General features: G+C 35.5%; 2 protein-coding genes across 6 annotated transcripts; one reads left to right on the top strand and one right to left on the bottom strand.

Annotated features, from left to right (window-relative positions):
- The first annotated feature begins 3,394 nt into the window (after positions 1-3,394).
- LOC127794527 (transcription factor bHLH68-like) lies at positions 3,395-7,632 on the top strand. Of its 2 annotated transcripts, XM_052325697.1 has the most exons (9): positions 3,396-3,871; positions 4,250-4,580; positions 4,846-4,923; positions 5,198-5,263; positions 5,707-5,772; positions 5,983-6,039; positions 6,385-6,429; positions 6,723-6,767; positions 7,076-7,632. In XM_052325697.1, exons 1-9 carry the CDS (start codon positions 3,627-3,629, stop codon positions 7,211-7,213), a joined length of 1,071 nt encoding a protein of 356 aa, XP_052181657.1. In that variant the 5' UTR covers positions 3,396-3,626; the 3' UTR covers positions 7,214-7,632. The 2 variants fall into 2 exon arrangements, with proteins under 2 accessions (XP_052181658.1, XP_052181657.1); XM_052325698.1 differs by lacking the exon at positions 5,198-5,263 and having other exon boundaries at positions 3,395-3,871.
- Positions 7,633-9,451: 1,819 nt separating this feature from the next.
- Positions 9,452-18,304, bottom strand: LOC127794526 (probable plastidic glucose transporter 2). Of its 4 annotated transcripts, none has more exons than XR_008021691.1 (15): positions 18,122-18,302; positions 17,277-17,400; positions 16,681-16,792; positions 16,488-16,555; positions 15,866-15,998; positions 14,243-14,342; positions 13,988-14,100; positions 13,818-13,911; positions 12,625-12,775; positions 12,300-12,443; positions 12,082-12,155; positions 11,013-11,101; positions 10,143-10,257; positions 9,800-10,036; positions 9,452-9,689 (listed from the first exon to the last, which is right to left on the bottom strand). XR_008021691.1 is itself a non-coding variant. In XM_052325694.1 (15 exons), exons 2-14 carry the CDS (start codon positions 17,365-17,367, stop codon positions 9,854-9,856), a joined length of 1,467 nt encoding a protein of 488 aa, XP_052181654.1. In that variant the 5' UTR covers positions 17,368-17,400; positions 18,122-18,301; the 3' UTR covers positions 9,452-9,745; positions 9,848-9,853. The 4 variants fall into 4 exon arrangements, 3 of the variants coding, with proteins under 3 accessions (XP_052181654.1, XP_052181656.1, XP_052181655.1); XM_052325694.1 differs by having other exon boundaries at positions 9,452-9,745; positions 9,848-10,036; positions 18,122-18,301; XM_052325696.1 differs by having other exon boundaries at positions 9,452-10,036; positions 16,681-16,781; positions 18,122-18,304.
- Positions 18,305-19,846: the final 1,542 nt, after the last annotated feature.

Here is a 19,846-nt window from a genome sequence, read left to right as displayed (position 1 = left end):
TATAATAATAATAATAATAAAGAGGAAGGAATACGAGGGGAGAGGGAGAGGACAAGGAAGAGATAGAGATAGTTAATTTTGTTGGCACGGAAGCCAGGAAGGTGGAAGAATTAATTAGGAAGAGAGCAGCTGAAGGAGAATTATTATATATATAATTTATTTATTATATATTATAATAATAATATAATTAAGAGAGAATTGAGGGAATAAAACGACAGGGCGGCGCGAGGCGACGACAAAGATTTAGCAGTACGGCCGCACGGCACGGAACACCTCATTCCCACCTCGCCTCGTAACTCATTCACTACGCCTATCATTATTTACGATAATATATATAAACAGTATATTACATGGTATATAATGTTATATCCAATTTAATTATATAATCTAAAATATCATTTATATATGCTGGAATATCGTAATACTTTACTTTTTCAAAATTAAAACTCTCTCGTTGTTATCTTAATTAGGCTAAACTCAAGATTTAAAAAGACTGACTTTCTTTCTTTAATGTAGAATTAATTAATTTCTGGAGCATGTAATTAAGTGATGCGAATGGATATATATATAAACTAATTAATGGGGAGGAAGAATGATTCTCTTTCTTTTCTTTACTTTTCTATGTAAAATTATTATTATTAAAATAAGCAACCTAACTAACTAGTGGTTTTATATATGTATAAATGAGAGATTTTAAAGATGGTAAACCATGCATATATATATAGCATCGATCAGCATCCCCACAAGAGAAGAAGTGATCAAAAAAATGGAGTTTCAATGCTGCTTCAATCGGTGCTTCCCAGCTGATCGTTTCGTTGGTTTGGATCAATTATGGGCATGGGCCTTCATTTGAATGACTAGTTAGGATTTCACTATTTTATAACTCTCTCTATGGTCCCTTTTTTGCAAGCTGGTCCTCTTTTTGTACCCTCAGGTTAATTCCTCGTGCAAGATTATTTGATTGATATAACCTTAATTCATATAGGAAAAAAATAAAACAAAGGATAGAATCTCAATTAAACTGTTAAAAGAAGCTTGCAAGATGATTTATACAGATGTGACAAATTCTTTACGAAGTACATGAATATATATATATAGCTGGCTGTTCTTTTAGATGGCACCATTGTTTCAAATACAGACAATGAGAAACAACAAAAAAGAAAAAAAAATTCATCTTCATCATCATCATATTATGATCATTAAAACGCCTAAATTATTGCTTAAGTAGCCATGTATTAATCACCTATAGATCGATACTCATCCCATGTGCCATACATATATACACACACACATATATATATATATTATGTAAGTACCACTTGGTTTTATTTTTATTTTTTTTAATTTTTGGGTTGGTGGCCCAGGGGTGTCAATTTTTTAAAAAGGGAAAGGGAAAAGTGAAGAAAGCAAGAGGCTTCCTACTTAGTGCTTAGGGTGATATCAGAGTTGAAATGTGGTTGCAGGTCAAATAAGATGGATCGACGGAACTTAGAAGCTAATATATGTATACATGTATGTATATATATATATATATATTGGAGGAAAACAAGAGAAAAAGATAAAAAAAGGAAATTAATAGAGGACCAGTCTAATTAAAAAAGCAAGACAAATAGACATGAAAGGACAAAAACAAAAAGGAAAAGAAAGCCATTATATATAATATTCTTTAGCAAAATATATTTTTGTTCCTTTGATTAAAGGATGCTATAATTTTAAAGTTTGACCCTATGTTTAGCCTTTCTTTATTAAGAAGGAACACCAGTAGCTAGCGTTAGAATTAAAAGAATAAAAAGTTTCTTTCTTTTTTTTTTTTGGTTTATCTAACAGAAAAGTGAACAGAGCTTATATATATTCCTTAAATCTCCTGATCAATCATGAGCTTAATTATATTAAATAATCCACCTTCTAGGAATACCCATTTTGCAGATTTCTAATTGAGATTATTAATTAATGTTCATAAAGTCGAATGGGCTGCTGCATGCAGTAGAACCGAGCTACAATTTTATCAAATCCTTCTTATCCAAGCTTGCTTTTGATGCTAAAACCACTATCTTTTGTTTGCTCAATGTATTGGCGGTTTGTAATTGTGAGTCACCTTACTTTCTTTATTGATCAGTATATATATATATATATATATATATATAGTTGTAGTCTCTTAAGGTTCCACTTTTATATTATCTTTGCTTAAACTACTTATTTAATATTTACCTAATAAAAAAAGAAAGCATATGTTTTTTTTTCTGTTTTTGTTTTTGCGCGCTTAACAAGAATGTAAATTTTTAATGTTAATTTGTGTAGGGTATGGACATTGTTACATGATGGGAATGAGATATATGTATCCTTTTTTGAAATATTTTTGAAATATAAGAACGTAAATAATGAGCCCTCCCCTGATTAATTCAAATACCATGCATGCATGTTTGTGTTTAAAAATAGAGTTATATGAGTCTCGGCTCATTTATTTTGGAATTTCATCGAGTTTAAATCAGTTCAAAATTAAACTTCAAGGTTATTCATTAAAAATTTATAGTGCTGCAGCTTGGATTGATGAGAACTCAACTCTAGATTTATTTATATAAAATTTATAGAAATAGTTTTTTAATTATATATATATTTTTTAAATAGTATAAATAGTGAAATAAAAAAACTCCCAATTTTGAAAAGTGCACATTATTTTTGGGAATGGGTCACTAACACGTTTTATGAACAAGCTATATATGAACAAATCTATAATCAAGCACTTACATAAATTTGTATACAAATTTAAACGAGTCAATCACCCAAAATATAAGTTGAAGCTCAAGACATTTAATTACCAAGAGAGTTTAGAAATTAAACTCAAACATATTTATATTTAAGTAGGTAAATAAACGAGTTTAAATTAAACAAAGTGTTGAATCATTTACAAAATTGTGTGTTAATTTATAACCCATGTTGTAATGTAATTTCTATCATAAGTTTTTTTTTTTTTTTTTCAGAGTAATAAGATACCAATTCTAAACTCATACTTATAACCTGGAAATGATCCAAACAAAATCCCACTTGTTATAATTCTTTCTATTCATCATCTCAAAATTGATTTCACCTTTACAGCTATATATAGCAGAGGTACATCTTAGGTTGATATGACGGAAATATGGTGCATTCAGGGTTAAGTCTAGTGGTATTTTTTTTTTTTTTTTTTTTTTTGGGGGGGGGGGGGGGGGGTGGGGGTTCACTTTGACGAGATTAATTTAATTTGTGTTAGTAATAGAGAGAATTGCTACCACCTTTTTTCTGCCTCACTTTAGGATAAAGTAAAAGCTAAGAGAAAAGCAAAGAAAGAAAAGAAAAACATAAAGGAAGGGGGAAGAAAGAAAAAGGAAAGGTAACAATAAAGAAAGAAACGATAGGAGGACATAGGTCCTCCATGCCCCATCATTCAAAATTCTCTCTTACGGACACGACTTTGAGACTTGCTTGCTCTACTTAATCCAGCGGCAATGTCATCTCAAAGTTTCTATTTGGGAGCTTTGAAGATAGAAAAAAATTAAGTGAGAGAGAGAGAGAGAGAAGGAAAGCGAGAGAAAATAATTTCCCCTTCTTCTTCTTCTTCTTCCTCCTCTTATTGTTCCTTGAGGATAGAGATGAATAGAGGGGTCTTGCAGAGCTTGCCGGTGCAACAAATGAACAACTGGTGGAATTTCAATAACATGACGAGGCCACTCTCTCATCATCAACAGGCAGCAGCTTCCCCTTTCTTGCCTCCCCCTGTCGCTCCACCTTCAAATCTCTTCCCTCAATACACTGCTCCTCCTTCATCACTTCTTCCTTTCCCATCCTCTTGGCATGACAACCAGGACCTTCCAGAGTCATGGAGTCAACTACTCTTGTAACTCTCTCTCTCTCTCTCTCTCTCTCTCTATATATATATATATATATATATGTATGTATGTGTGTATGTACGCATGCTCTCCACCTTAATTTCTTGATGGTTTTCTAAGCTTCGGGATAGATTGACGTTTTTAAAGTAAACATACAAAAACTTGTGTATGCGATCGTCGCAAGAAGCAATTATAGCCTTTTACTAGACGATAACCCTTGAGGGTGGACTAAGCCATTGATTTTTGACTTGAACTTGAGATGCATGATCCTTTTTAATCTGGGTTTTCTTACCATGAAATCAGAATACATACCATGTCCACATGTTATACATATATATATATATGATTGTGAATTAAATAGTAGGAATTTGTGGATTGATTTGTAGGGGAGGATTGGTGGGTGAAGATGATAAGTGTGGGATGAGCCATATCCAAGGCAAGAATAAGGTGGAGAACTGGGAAGGCCAAATACTGCAGCACCATAATAATATTCCGAATTCTCAATCAGCAGCTGCAGAAATAAAGCAAGAGAACTCAGCAGCGAGCAGCTATGGCTACCAGCAGCAGGCTGCAGCAAAAGCTACTAATTGGTCTCATCAACAAATGATGCCCGCATCTTCTCCAAACTCATGTCTCACAAGTTTAAGCAGCAACATGTTGGATTTTTCCAACAAAAAAGCCGATGCGCGCCATCCCCCGCCAGATCGTTCCTCAGAGGTATGAGAAAGAGAATTTAATCTGTTATTTCAATATAGAGTTCAAACTCTCTAGGGTTTGAAGAACAAGATTCAAGATTTTTTATTGTTTCTTTTGAAGATAATTGATATCAAATGAAGTGGCCATGATTAATTTGAGGACTCAATGTTATTCCATCTAAATATATTGGAAACGATCAATTGGTTGTTTTAGGTAGTTAGATTTAGAAAAAAGGTGGTGAATAAATTAAGATTCTTATCTTCTTATAATTTTTCCATCCCTGTAGTGCAACAGCACTGCCACTGGTGGGGCACTGAAGAAAGCTAGGGTTCAGCCTTGTAGTTCAACCCAATCAAGCTTCAAGGTAAATACAAATATGGCTCTCTCTCTCTCTCTCTCTCTCATTCTGTTGGATCTTACTGTTGTCTTTCTTGATTGTCCATTTCTCTTAGGATGAGGATTCTTTAGCTATCCTCATCTCATCCATACATGAAGAAACAAAGTAAATAAAAATCTTCCCATTGCAATTTGCATAGATACTGAAACAATTATTGCAAAGAAACATTCAAAAAAAAAGAAAAAAAAAGAAAGGAAATTAGAGAAAGTGCTCGTCTTCACACTCTCTCTTTGTCAAACAGGTGAGGAAGGAGAAATTAGGAGATAGAATAACAGCCCTTCACCAGTTGGTTTCCCCTTTTGGAAAGGTATGCTCTATTAATCTAGTCCTAATAACGAATTAAGAAGCCTCTTTGCTCGATCAGATTTGCCTAGAAAGTCTCTCGCATTCTACGCACACACACTCACACACCAACCTAGCTCTTTCATATATATACAGGGAACCCTCGCTAGAAATCATTAATTAAGAGAGGAAAGTTCTTTACTGCTCTTTATTATTAATTTTCTAAATCGGTAATAAGAAAGAAATTTAAGAGTATAATTAATTCAGTGAGCTTGAAGATATACCCACGCATTCATTCACACAAAAATTCAATCCAAACACCTAAACGCCCATTATTTTTAAATAAAGTTAACCTCCTTGTTCTACTCTTTTATTTTACTCTCCAATATTAGCTCAAAGCTTTAAAGGAAACATGAAAGGTAGGTTATGGTAGGGGGTTGATGGTGGGATTTTCTTTCTTTTTTGCAGACTGACACAGCCTCTGTCTTGCTAGAAGCTATTGGGTACATTAGATTCCTTCAGAATCAAATTGAGGTGATGTTTCTGTTTCCTCCTCTTTTATTTTTTGCCAAGTACTGCCGTGAACCCGACCCAGTAATGGTGGCACAGAAGAGTGTGTACCGTTAATGAAAAATGTCATCTCTTTCTCTCTCTCTCTCCCTCTCTGCAGCATTCCTTTAGCATATTCAATTAGTTATTGAAGTTCTAAAACTTGTCCCTTTTCTTCTCCCCCCTTGAATGCAGGCCCTTAGCTTGCCCTACTTGGGCAGTGGATCAGGACATATGAGGCAGCAACAGTCTGTAAGATACTATCTATATTTAAACTACTTGTTTTCACTTCCCAAAGTAACCCGCCCCGCCCCCCCTCTCTCTCTCAAGTGGGTTGGAAGGGACATATATATGCCCTGAAGTAGTATACGTGAATATAGTGGTCTATTTGTTATTAGGATTCGAATGTAGTTGAAGTTGACCCAGATAATTTTTTATGTACTTATTTGATATATACATATAATTTATAAACTCGTAAATTTAAAGACTGCAAAATAATAATCATAATAATACTAATGAAGTGCCCCTGTAAATTTATAAATTAATTTGTTGCTAAAGTGGGACTAATTGATTAATAATGATTCTCATTTCTTTTAGGTTCAAGGGGAGAGGAATTGTTTATTTCCGGAAGACCCTGGTCAGGTATATATGCTTTTCTGGATCCATTACGTATATATGTGAAAGAAGAAGAAGGAAAAGACAGAAAAAGAAAAACCAATAATTTTCTGCATCATCTCCATCTTTTTCTGCAAGCAACTAAAGTTTTATAAGCACAAGGCTTCATTGCCTGCAGCTTTACAGACTTGACTAGTCTGATAAAATTAAACAAATAAAAGAGCAGTTATTCATTAATTGCATATTTCAATTCGTTCCATTGGAATCAGAAATTAAGGATCTATGATCTAAACGAATCTGCTAATTTATTTCCTGAACAGCTGTTGAACGACAATTGTCTCAAGAGAAAAGCAGCTTCTGAGCAGGTACGTACCCATTCTTGCTGCCTGCCGACTGCATATTAGCACAGAAATTTTTATTATTTTAAAATATCCCTCAAATCTATGTTTTTTATTATTATTTTTATTAGAATACCTTTTTCAAATATCTTAAGAATTTCTGTACTTGAACTAAACCTAAAATAATTTAGATACAATTTACCCTAAACTTTTTCCTCTTCTTCTTAATTTAAGTTTTAATCCTTAATTAATATTGCTAAAGCAAACCTCTTAACTTGATTATTGACCATGATGAACTAATTAATTAACGATGATTTTCGAATACCATTCATTAGGATTTTCATGAAGAAGCAATGAAGGATTTGAGGAGTAGAGGGCTGTGCCTGGTGCCAATATCGTGTACACCGCAAGTTGGGAGTGAGAATGGTGCAGATTACTGGGCTCCGGCCGTTGGAGGTGGAGGCCTCCGGTGATTAAAAATTATTGTTTTGTGCGGCAGAGCAGCATGGTGCAGGGTGCTTCCTTCCTGCATGCTAGGGCTTCACCAAATGATATAACATCATGAGCAGTCACTCTGCTAAAATTCCCAAGGCTGATTGCTCATGATGCTATTGCATTCTTGGCTGGGAGCTTAAAGTTTGTGCTGTAACATATGCAGGGGCATCGGGCTTGATCGTTGCCCTTAAAACTATCTAATTTAAGATGTGATCATCTCTCTACTCTTCGTTTAATTTCTTCCTTAATTTGATTAAATGATCTGCTAGCTAGCTAGTACGTACAATGCTTAATTTGGTGCATATACATATATATATGCGCGCCATGACACGATCATGATTCTAGCTGTTATAATTGATCCATCATTTTGGTGCTGCCTGGGCACTGTTAATTCTTAGCTTCTCATTGCTAAATCAACCACCAAATAAGCATTTATCATTTATCTGAATTGCCTTGATTGTGGGTCTCTACCGGGATGAAACTGAAGATAAATGAAAAAGATTTTTCCCTTTGGAAGACATATATATATTATTAACCAAATTTAATTGCCTTCAACATTATATTGTATTGTACTCTTTATCTATTTATTATTATTTCCATTAGAGAAATATTTCCTACTATTACTGTAGAAAATATTTTCCCAAACAAAGCCTAAAACCAACTTCACTTAACTGTCTTGATGCGTACAATTTCATTTATGAATTAGTCGATGAATTTAACATTTTCGTGAAAAAAAAAAAACATTTTTATCAGAAGTATAAACCAAACAAGAATCATCTCTCCTCTGCATCTCATCAATCTCTCTTTATGACCATAAGATTTATCAATTATGAGTGTCGCATATAATTGTGTTTCAAAATTTAAATTTATTTAAGATTAGAATTTTTAATTTGTTCATGATTAAGACTTCGAATTTGAGTATAATTAAACTGTCAAATTCGATTGTAATTGAAATTTATCTCAATGAAAATTTATTTTTTAATTAGAATATAATTTTTTGTGTACATCTACACATAAATTTTAGATTTATAAATAGGTGAACAATGTTCTGAAATTAGTTACAGCTATATCACTATTATTATATTAATATCATCATAATGATGTTTTAATTTTTTTATTAATAATTTTTCTCAATTTGAGTTTTCTATATTAAATTTTGTATTCATTTGTGTTGTTAAATGGTTTGCTGGTGATTTATTTTCGATATAAAATCATAACAATGAGATTGATCTACCAATGAGAATGCCAATTTAAATCACTCATGTAGTTTTTTCAGGTAAAACAATTTTTTAATGGGTACAAAATAATTTAGAAATGAATTAAGCATATATATATATATAATTGCTCGATAAAATACAACAAATGCCAAATTATCGTTTCAAATTCTTTTATTTCTTGGGTGAGTTCAGAATCATTTTGGATTTGAACTCAAATCCAAATAGTTCAAACAAATATATAACCAAACAATAGATTTAAAATTTAAATTTTTAAATGACAAAAACGAATAACTATATCTGAAGGGAATCTAATAGCGCATTTTCATAACAATAAACCACTTTTTTTTTTTTTTTTGGGGGGGGGGGGGGGGGGGGGGGGGATGTTAATGTGTACTCAAGTCCATCTAACATATAAATGCTAAAAGCATATATATAATTCTGACCAAATGAGTTCTTATCCCCAAGAATCTAGCTAAAAAAACAACTCTAAAATCACAAACAAGACCTAACAATATGTAATATTTGACGACCTCCATAAGAAATTACTCTCTGGGAAATCACGTCAATAAAAGTTGTTGCTTAAGCTTGTGTAGTTGGGTTTAGATGATGGTAGATGCTCTCCCCTCTCTCTAATAGCTAATTAATAAAATGATTCGCTTCTTCTATTCGGACCGCAAAAAATAGAAACAAAAAAAGTCCTCGCCTGCCTGCCTCATCAGTTTCTACCTATATTTTCTGAGAATGGTTGGCCGAAGAAAGAAAAGGAAAAAGAAAACAGAGGCTCAATATTATTTTCCAGTAAAAGTAATACCGTGAGAAAAGAGGCGTCGAGTCGTACTGTGTTGAATTTTTTATGACATCTGGTAAGAACAGAAGTGCGTTGCGTGTGTGGAGACAATTTTTGGGATGTAAAATTGGAAATATATATATCGGGTATTATTAGCCAAGTGTTGCGAACGTGGCTGCACAGCCACCACAACCATATAAAATCATTCAATCTACTCAAAATATCTAACATCAACACACTTACGAAGCCAGGTAAACTTTAATCCGTACATCATTCACATGGCAAGCAGTTATCAAAGGGGGCATACATGTATATAAAAACTTGCTAGAACATACAAAATTACAAATCAAAAAGCTCTCTCGCACCATACAAGGGCCTTAGCAAGCAGATCTCTCAGCTTCAGCTTTGGCAGGCTCGGCACGATTGAAGCCGTTCCAACGTATCATCCATCTGGTAACCGATACTACTACTTCAATCGATGTCTTAAAACACTTCTATAGATTTAGCTGCGACACGGCAATATCAGCAAAAAACATAAAAAAAACTATGTCTCTGCTCACCAGTTAACTGGGAAGAGATGATTTCCCCAAGAAAAGAAGAAAAGGTACCATAATTTAGTCCTCTGGAAGAAGAGCGATTTCAATTTCCTGGAGAGATTTTCCTTTTGTTTCCATCACATTTCTTTTAACGAATAGGACAGCTATCATGCAGAAGGTACCAAAAATGAAGTACAAGAGCTGCCGCCCAAGTTGTTCAAGCAGACGCAAGAACAGCAAGCCCACAAAGAAATTGAACACCTAACAACAACATGCAAGTCTTTTCAGTCAAAAAGAAGCAAACAAGATGCAAATTCTCCTCTATTTCACAGTTTTGGCCGGAGAAAGTATAGCAACGTAATATTACCCAGTGCACTGACATACAAAATGCCATAGCTTTGGCCCTAATTCGGCTAGGGAAAATCTCTGATAGGAGAAGACCAGGCACTGGACCAGCTCCCACGGCAAATGTCAAGACAAACCTGCAAAAATAAACTCAATAATCTTTAATTCGAACTGCCTACATACATCCCTCCACCCACTGCTACTATTATAAAACATAAATGTGATTATGAAGCAACTACTATAATCGAAGGCAACTGCAAAAATGCAAGATTCTAATTTTCTTTTTCTTTTTTTTTCTTCCTTTCCCTTTTGGATTCTTATTCTAACTATCTAGAAATTTCCCCATCTCTCATCAAGAGTAATAGGTCCAGCCAGTAAACATGATTATGCCATAATTTGGTTGAACGAACATAAGAGTCTGTTTGTGTGGGTTTGGACCTGGAACCCCCAGGCCCTATGGAATTTGAAACCACCACGGAACTTGCTCCAAGGGAACCTTTTTTTTATTGAGAGGGCGCAATATGATTCAATCAACTTATATGCCACTTAAATGATCAGGAGCCAAAATATAAGCTTCTGCAATCTGATAACATTCCAATATCTAATCGTACACTTGAGACAATATCCTTTAATGAAAATATCTAATGCTATAGACACACTTCATATTATCATCACAACTTCAGATGATGGAACAATATTCTTGACATTCCAGCTGAGAAACCACCCAGAAAATCTGGTTAACTCATGGTTACTGTGCAGCACAGCGGGGAATAAAACAGAATGATTCAAAGCATGCTTAGCATAATTTCAGGGCTTTATTCACCAAATCCATTCAGAACTATACAGTGCAGTGAATCCTATTTTAAGAACTGCAAGTTAAAACAGTACTCACAGTAGCATGCCACCAACAGACAGGTAGAAACCCCCAGAAGATGATAAAGGAAGACCTGCAGCGGCAACTTGCAAGGCCATCGATATTGCCTGCAGAAGGTTATTGGAAACTCAGAAAATGACAGGTGAATGAGGCAAGTGTTGGCAACAACGTTGACCCAGAAACTTAAAGGAAGTAAACATGCCGAAGGACTTGATACTCTACACAAAAGTCAGACGTGTCTAGAGTTATGAATAGGCATGCCTCAAAGTAGTGCACATGGGAGCCTTCCATAGCCATTTTTATGGTCTCATGGACTCAGTTGCAGGTTTTTTGTGCCATATTCATCTAATTCTAATGTCTCAAAATACTCAAAACATTCTTTTAAATGCTTAGTTTGCCTTAAGGACAAATAGAAATTAACATGAAATACCATATATGAAGTTGAAGTGTTATGCATGGCTGTATATTTATCTGTATAGGGGTGCATGGCCAACTAAGTGTGGCAGAGATGAATTTCATACCCTTAATTGAGCAATTTTTTCCATGAAACAGAAGCCCCAGATAAAATCATATTGAAGTCCAATTACATAATATTATGCATGGGAGGTATGACATTGCCATTTGCATACTGCCCCTTAATTTCACATAGAGGCAGTTTATATAAATACACCTAGAGAAATTCTTGTAATCAGTTCTCTGCAATTTTAAGCATTTGACAACCCACAATCAAATCCAGTCAACATTATATAGCCTTAAATTTCTGAAGGGTACACCTTATTATCCCTCCTGCATTACACAATTATGACACAAGCAACCCACAATCTGCGAAGTTACTGTTCTACAGTGTTGTACACAACACCACCACTCAGTCAACATTGTGCTTTTGTTTAGCCTAAATAAAACCGCAAACCTTATCCACCTGTTATGACCCAGAAAATTAGAAATTCTAATTAACTGCAATGCTTCTATCAACTTTCAAGAAAGATTCCAGACCTGTCCTACATCAATTTTGGTCCTAGGATATACAAGATGAGGTTGATTTCAATAGCATATAAGCTAGTTCTCAGAAAATAAAATGAGACTGTACCATGCCAAAGAAGCTCCACATAAGAAGGGCCTTCCTCCCCAGTTTGTCCATCAAAATCAGTGCAATAATAGACCCTGAAGAACATTATATTTTTGGTCAAGGACTAGCACCAATAAAAGATGTGCAAGCCACTTGCATATATGGGGGCGGAGGGCGGGGGTGTGTGTGTGTGTGTGTGTGTGTGAGTGAGAGAGAGAGAGAGAGAGGCGATAATATACCTAAAAAATTTGCAACTCCCACAAAGATGTTTGCAAGGTTCGACGACACTCCAGCACTTCTAAATACAGTTGAAGAGAAATAAAATACAGCATTTATTCCAGATAGCTGTTGTAAAGCAAATAGGGTGGATCCAATAAAAACAACTGCAAAAGAAAGGAGTGAATAACAAACCCTTTGAAGAAAGGAAGGGGGATGGGAAGTAGATATTTAGAGAGAGAGAGAATGGGTGATAATAGTAAGCATCAACCTGTACCACATCACCACTGTAGAAACAAAAAATGGTAATAAATAAATTAAAACAGCATTCAAAAATAATGTATCAACCTCTGGAGTGGCGACCATAAAGCAATTCTGAGAATTTTATGGTGTCAGTCTCATCCCTGTCCACCTTAGAGAGTTCTGCGATCGCAGATTTGACATGCGATCCTCCCAAAAGCTTCTCAAACTCAATTTCAGCTTCAGCACTTCTTCCACGCTATTAACCAACAAGAAACTCTCAGCATTAGTTTGCTGCCATAAACAATAATGTAAAATGAATTGCTGAATTTCAACATCTTCGTTGTTAAACTTGATCTCATACCATATCAAGTTCAACAATCAGAATTTTGAAAAGAAATATGGCTGTTATGCCTTTCTTGCCGGAAGATAAATCATATAAAGAGCAAAATAGAGCATAAAATATATGCAAGGGAAGTCTCTATTGCTGCTATGTAAAGAAGCCAAGGACCACAGATTCCAGTGTGTGTGTGTGTGTGTGTGAGAGAGAGAGAGAGAGAGGGAGAGGAATCTATTCAAAAGTTGAGAGACCATAAGATGACCATCTCAGCTTCAGGAAAATATCAAAATGTGTGAGGTACAAGGAAATCTATAATAAATAACCAAAAAGAAAAAAACTAGAACAAAATGGGATAAATAACCACCCCATAAATAATTGGGTAAGTAACAGCTTAAAATTTATTGCACTTGTAAACATGACAATGAAATTATGTACAGAATGTAGCTTGAACTCTGACAAAATGATGGTTCAAATACATGTATATTTCAAAACTTTATATACACATATATTTCAAAACTTTATTGTAGCCACTTGCCTAAAATACAGCGGTTAGTAAGAACTAAAATACAAGTGAGATAAATGACAGCTCAATTTCAGATAGGATGCAGATTTAACTCACAGATATTATGCTTAGTTGTATGATGGAATTCAAAATATCATTATGATCATCAATCTAATACTAAGAGAATAACGAGGAAGAGAGAAGGTTAGAAACATGGTGAATATTTAAAAGTAGTCAGTCAAAACAGCAAACCCATTTTCTATCAAACTGTAAAATAGCAAGAGAATAGAAATTTGACACTTCCTTGAGCAAATACAGGCAACTTTGAACCAAGCCTTTTAATTATCGCTTTCAGACATCAAATTATGGTTATTTGCCTAAAAAATCAGCTAGTAGGAACAGTAAGAATCTTGGTGCACAAAAACTGAATCTTAGGGAAAAATGCATGCGAAAGACGACCTTATATAGCCAATGTGGACTCTCTGCACAGAATGCCATGGCAACTGTAAGTATTGCAGCCGGAATTGTAGATACCCAGAAACACAAACGCCACCTAAGCAGAAAATATAATCAATTTCTTACACATCAATCATTTTCCCAGACAATAATAGAGCCCAACTTCTTATTACCATCCAGGGTTGGTCTTGACAGGAATTCCAATAAATAGAGCTCCAATTAGTCCTAGACATGTTGCAATCTGGATGAAGCTTCCATAAGTACCCCTAATAAAAGAAGGAGATACCTGCTCATACAAATTAAATCTGATATGAGAAAAGCACTCCACAAATGATGACATGATTCCCAAACAGAGACCTTTCTTAGACCAAAATAAAAATTGAAACCTTAAATTTTGTGTATATTGCAACAAAATTTAAGTGTTTTACCTCCGTAACATAGAGAGATGCAACAGGAGGGCCCACACCCAATCCAGTTCCCACCAAAAATCTCCCAAGAAGCATACCTTCCAAATTTTGTGTCATTGCACTGAAGATACATGAATTAGTATTTGGCAGACTGGAAATCTAGGAAGGGGAAGGAGTAGGAAAGAAAAACATAAAAGGCTAAACAATGCCCAGATGTAATCACTAAGATTTAGTGTATACCTACCAGTCGTGCAACTCATGCAACCACATGATTTCAGAATAAAAAATATATATATACGGAGACCAGTAATGCCAAAAAAAAAAAAGCAAAAAGAAAAAAAAGCCTAAACAGAACAAATTTATATTTCTCATTAATCAACATGGAGCAATAAGAAATGGCCATGGATAAAGATAATTGGCAAGCTAGAATCCATGTAGCCAACACACCTAGTGAGATTAGCTTGTTATGTTGTTGTAATCATAATGCTATGTTTACATTTATTTATTTCACTGCTTACTTTTTATTTTTAACCAAGATTTATGATCAAACTATTAGATCATGAGCCCTGGGTCTCATGATTATAATTCTCATGATCTGCACAACATAATAATACCACAACATCAACAAACACAAGCCTTAATCCCATTAGGTGGAGACAAATTATTGCAGAATCAATTATGCATAAAACATTCCTACAGCCATTAATGCAGACCTATAAGAAATTCAATAGATGATCTTTATATATTCTTCATTTTACCAAGAATTCAGTTACTCTCTTAACTCTCAAACATAAAGCATATATTAGCAATAGGATTTCTGTAGATTTCTTCATTTGTGTGTGTGTGTGTGTTTTTGTGGTTGGGGGGGGTGGAAGTGAATTTATACATTTGACTAACTATTATACTTCACAGACCAGTGATACAACTGCAAGAGAGTTTTAAATGCCACAAGTACAATATTTTGAGCCTCACTCGCGGGGTTAAGCATGGTTAACATTTCCCTTTTCTAGCTTCTTCTTTAACTAGTGTGATATCTCCAAACCAAATTGACACAATCTCACTCTAAATTTGTGGCTTAATCTACCATGGCAGGCTCCTTATTACAACTAAAAGTAGATGTGTGTTCCCTTTCTCCTCGTGAAACTACATGTCATTCCATTCTACACTTTTGTTTGTTTGCTCATGACCACAGATTCTGCCACCTAATCCACCTTACCCATCCCTTGGGAAATCAAACCCACTATTTGCTGCCTTTTGACAAGGCTTGTACTCAATATGTCCTAGAAATACCTTCTTTGATTACCTTTTGACAGTAATGTATTTGAATACTTCTTGGAACTCCTGAAAGCATTCCTACTAAATTCTGGTGCACTTCATATAATAAACTGTATGTGATAAATTTTATTGGTCTTTCGCAGGGCAGGGGGTGGGATAAGAAACACATATAGAATCATTCCTCCATACTACAGTAGAGGTGACCATAGAGAAAAACTGTCAGTTTTCTTGGATGCATCATGCATGAACCAGTTGCAAAAGGAAATACTTTTGACTTAAATAGATATATTTAACCATAAAAAAATAGAAAACATTCATTGAGAGGACCAGTAAACAAGAGAAAGCACACACTGAGTTTGTATGCATTACCTAATGGAAGCACCAATAATCATGGGCAAAGCACACAATTGAAAAGCTTTACGGCGACCAATCCCATCAACAATCCAACCACTAAGTAGAGATCCAATGAAGGCACCAGCCAGACATATACTAACCACCAGACCTTCATTTAATATGCACAATAAACTGTCATGACCCAAGGATCCATAGAAGGGTAATATAGTAATAAGTTGATAATAGTTAGAAGATATTTCGGATATTTTAGCAATTAGTTAGGAGCACATGGCTGCATGTGCAAGGCTGTTAGGAGACAAATATGCCTATATAAGGCTGTTGTAAATGAATGGGATTCTCATATTGAATGATAATTGAAATTCCAATTTCTCTCTCTTCCCCCCCCCCCCCCTTCTCTCTCTCTCTCTCTCTCTCTCTCTCGTTCTCCAATGTTCCATCCTTTCTCTCCCTAATTCTATTCAATCTCTCCCTCCGAATTCTGCTCTCTCTCCCATGAACTCTTCTCACTTCCCTTTCTAACCTTAATCAAATCCTAGGGTTGTGACATAAACAATAACACTTGAACCCAAACACAGATAGAGAATTACGAGTGGGAGGAAGAAAATCCACAAAACTAAACATTGAGTTTGAATGTTACCTTCTGCTAGGGTATTCCCACTAAAACCAAGATCAATTGAAATGCTCTCCAGCGGTTCATTAACAACCCTGTATAGACATAGTAAATACCACGGTCAAAAATTTTCATTCATTGCATTATGCAAAATGATGAAGGGAAAAAAAGGAAAGACAAGAAACTGCAAAAGACAGTGAGTTCAAGATCAAGGGCAAACCCAAGATGGTAGCCAAATAAGAATGAAACTATTGAGGCCACAAGTATATGCGGGAGAGAAAGCTTCCAAGAAGGATTCATAATCTCCTGACTCATGATGTCCTGTAAAAAAGCTAAAATAGAGACAAGCATTCAGCCCAGTATCCTACCAAACTGCTTCCAAAATATAATCCACAATCAATAAAAAATGGGTAGCAAGTAGATGGGGAATATATTACTACATGTTTATTGAACCAATACTAAACTCTCATTTGCTACAAGGGGACAAGAGAAGAGTTATAAATATGCCAGAAATGGCTCAATTATGTATTTCTTGAATTTTCTCACAGCTTCACAAGAAGAATCTGAGAAACCAACAATAAATACATGTAGGCATCATGCAATAATCCGAAGCTAATAATAGAACTGGATAAGCTAGCTGTATTTGAAAAAAATAGTAAAACAAAAAATATTTCCAAGTGTAATTACTTAATGAAAAAGACATTTTCCAATTAGGATGGATCATTAGTTGTCTAAACCCATTCTGAGGCACTGTAGTTTCAAAGCCTCTGAGTTCCAAACTGAGCCTGCAGAAACCAGACTAATGAATAGAGTTACCTGAATTCTCTTCTACACCTTCTGGATTAGTATAATCCCTGGACGGCATGCGCTTGCACATGGAGGACGAATCACGAAGACGTCCCCACATGCCACAGCTTGATTAAGCTCCACAGGAAGTCGCCTACCAAAGCAGAACGATCAGATTTTCATAGAGGAATCTATCGTGGGTTTCTGAAAATCAGTTAACCACACAATAACAATCATATAGAAGCATAAACAGGTAATTAACAGACACCATTACCACAGCAAAACCCCCAACCAAACTCCCTATAAATCTATTCTAGAAACGAGTCCCTCGGTTAAGGAACTCGAAATGACGGCTACCCTGTTTTCCTTTCCTTCTATTTTATTTCCTCCTCAATATGGCAGCTAACCTGTTTTTCTTATTTCCTTCAGAAACCCAACAGGGAAACTAGCCACTTCATCTACACTTTCACTCACTCCGCTCTCTTCCTGTCTGTTTCCTTCCCATAGTTCCAAACTGGAAGATATTTCATTTCTGGGTAATTAGAACAATTTTACCACATGATCTATTCCTCCCATGCTCCACCAGAAACCAAACAGTTCGTGCCAGCAAAGAAAACGAAGATCTCAAAACGTTCCGTTACCTAGCAAAATTTAGCTCTACAAGCCAAGTCATAGATCTTATAATCCCAAAGAGATACGAGCAGCATATATACAGTACTATACTAAAAAAAATTGACTAGCCATAACTGTACGCATAAACATGCCAATTGAAACCAAGGATGAACAAACTACCAAAATCGACAAACAAAACTCAGCACAATTCATCGACGTTCACGAAGGAATTCAGCTTCTACATAAAAAACGAAGCTCGTTACCTTGGATCATCCAAAGATCAACGCACAGCAGCCTTGAATGACGACAGATTCCGACCGGAACACGTGATTACAGTCCAGCCCTCCCTCGAACCGACTCTGAAACAAATGAAGCTTCGCGAAAGCTCTCTGTAACAGTTCACATGCGGAAACCAACGCGCGTGAAGACGTGCGGTTGTATATATCTGGGGAGGGCGGGACCGGTGCTAAGATGCGCCGGGTGGTGCGGTTTTCACTATCCTGGAGTAAAAGCCAAGCTAAAGAGCGAAAAAAGCAACTGATCAATGATCGCTACTATTACTAAATAATTTAATTAATTTTCAAAATTACAATTAATTCCCACAGGAGAGGTTAACCTCAAATCCATGCGACATAACTTGCTTTTCCGAGGACATTTGGATTCACAGGGCTGTTTTGTCAGTTTACATTTAAGCTTGGGGGTAGAATTGTCAATTTGGTATCTTGCGAAGAAATATTTGCGAAAAATTTTATCCGTAGCCACAAAATTACTCTTCATAGCTCATAACTCACCAAATCCTTTAATAATTTTAAAATACATATGTTACCCACTCTCTCCTTCGACCACTCCTGATTGTCAATCGTCGCCTCGTGTCTCTTTTTATTTCACGCACCATATACACACACATATATATATACACGTCATTACTGGGTAGACCATGACGACCGACCCACACACACACTTTATCTATGTGCAATGGGCGCGAGATGGGTCAGCAATGGCTGTCAACTCACTCATTCTCTCTCTCTGTCCCTCTAATACACACAAACACATACACAAATATATATATACACATACTCACACACACTTATATATATACACACACTAAAACGTATGGTCGAGACCATGGAATGCAAAGTTTCTCGGCTATTAGCAGTCGAGGAACGTTGGATTCCATGACTGCGGTCATGCATTTTCATATATGTGTACATATATATCTGTGTGTGTGTTTGTGTGTATTTGGGGAGTAGAGAAAAAGTGAGAGTGTGTGTGGGTCGACCGTTATTACCAATTTATCTTGCGGCCATCGCACAAAGAGAGTATGTATGTGGGTTGGCCACTATGACTAACCCAGCAATAATGTCTATATATGTATGTATGTGTTTGTGTGTATATAGTGCAGGAGAGAGAGAGATACGAGGCTACGGTCAATAATTAAGGGTAGTCGGAGAAGAGAGTGGGTTGTGGAGATAAAATAAGTATTTTAAAATTATTAAAGAATTTGATTGGCCGTGAAAAGTAATTTTATGGTGTAGTTCTCTGACAAGTGTCCGGCTGTGAAAAGAGGCGGCGACCTAGACGACTAGACTTAGACAGAGAGCAGGTAAGGTCACTGAATTGAGCGCCACGTGTTACGTATGCCTCCATGTTCGTGTTCCTTATTTGGCTTGTAGTCCCCATAGTTTACTATTTTGCAATGGAGGCCCTCCTATCGGCGTGTTATTTTGAGAATCACGAGCGCATTCGTTTGACGTCTATTTTAATATACAAAATAGGAAAAATTCTATGGTAATTGGCGGCGTTAATACTGTAAAATATAATATAAAATATGTATGATATAATTTTTAATAATATTTTATGACATATCTTTTTTATATATTATATTATCTTTATGTTATACGTATCTTTTACATTATATAGGGTGCAAATTCTTTGAATATTAAAGAATTTCTCACAAAAAAAGGTGGTGTTTGTGCTATTTAGTAAAA

This window comes from Diospyros lotus, chromosome 2 (genome assembly GCF_014633365.1).
Source record: "Diospyros lotus cultivar Yz01 chromosome 2, ASM1463336v1, whole genome shotgun sequence".
Taxonomy (NCBI): domain Eukaryota; kingdom Viridiplantae; phylum Streptophyta; class Magnoliopsida; order Ericales; family Ebenaceae; genus Diospyros; species Diospyros lotus.
The sequence above is the reverse complement of the archived record's forward strand: the minus strand, read 5'-3'. Positions and strand labels throughout refer to the sequence as shown.

Excerpts from the sequence above, each read along its gene's own strand:
- LOC127794526 (XM_052325694.1), bottom strand. The coding sequence starts at position 17,367 with ATGTGGGGACGTCTTCGTGATTCGTCCTCCATGTGCAAGCGCATGCCG. Across the intron at positions 12,444-12,624 it reads TTATGGTCGCCACTCCAGAG|TTGTTTTTATTGGATCCACC; the intron begins GTTGATACATTA and ends TTTCTTTTGCAG. Across the intron at positions 11,102-12,081 it reads TGTGGAGCTTCTTTGGCATG|GCAATATCGATGGCCTTGCA; the intron begins GTACAGTCTCAT and ends AACCTTCTGCAG.
- LOC127794527 (XM_052325697.1), top strand. The coding sequence starts at position 3,627 with ATGAATAGAGGGGTCTTGCAGAGCTTGCCGGTGCAACAAATGAACAAC. Across the intron at positions 4,581-4,845 it reads CGCCAGATCGTTCCTCAGAG|TGCAACAGCACTGCCACTGG; the intron begins GTATGAGAAAGA and ends CCATCCCTGTAG. Across the intron at positions 6,040-6,384 it reads ATATGAGGCAGCAACAGTCT|GTTCAAGGGGAGAGGAATTG; the intron begins GTAAGATACTAT and ends CATTTCTTTTAG.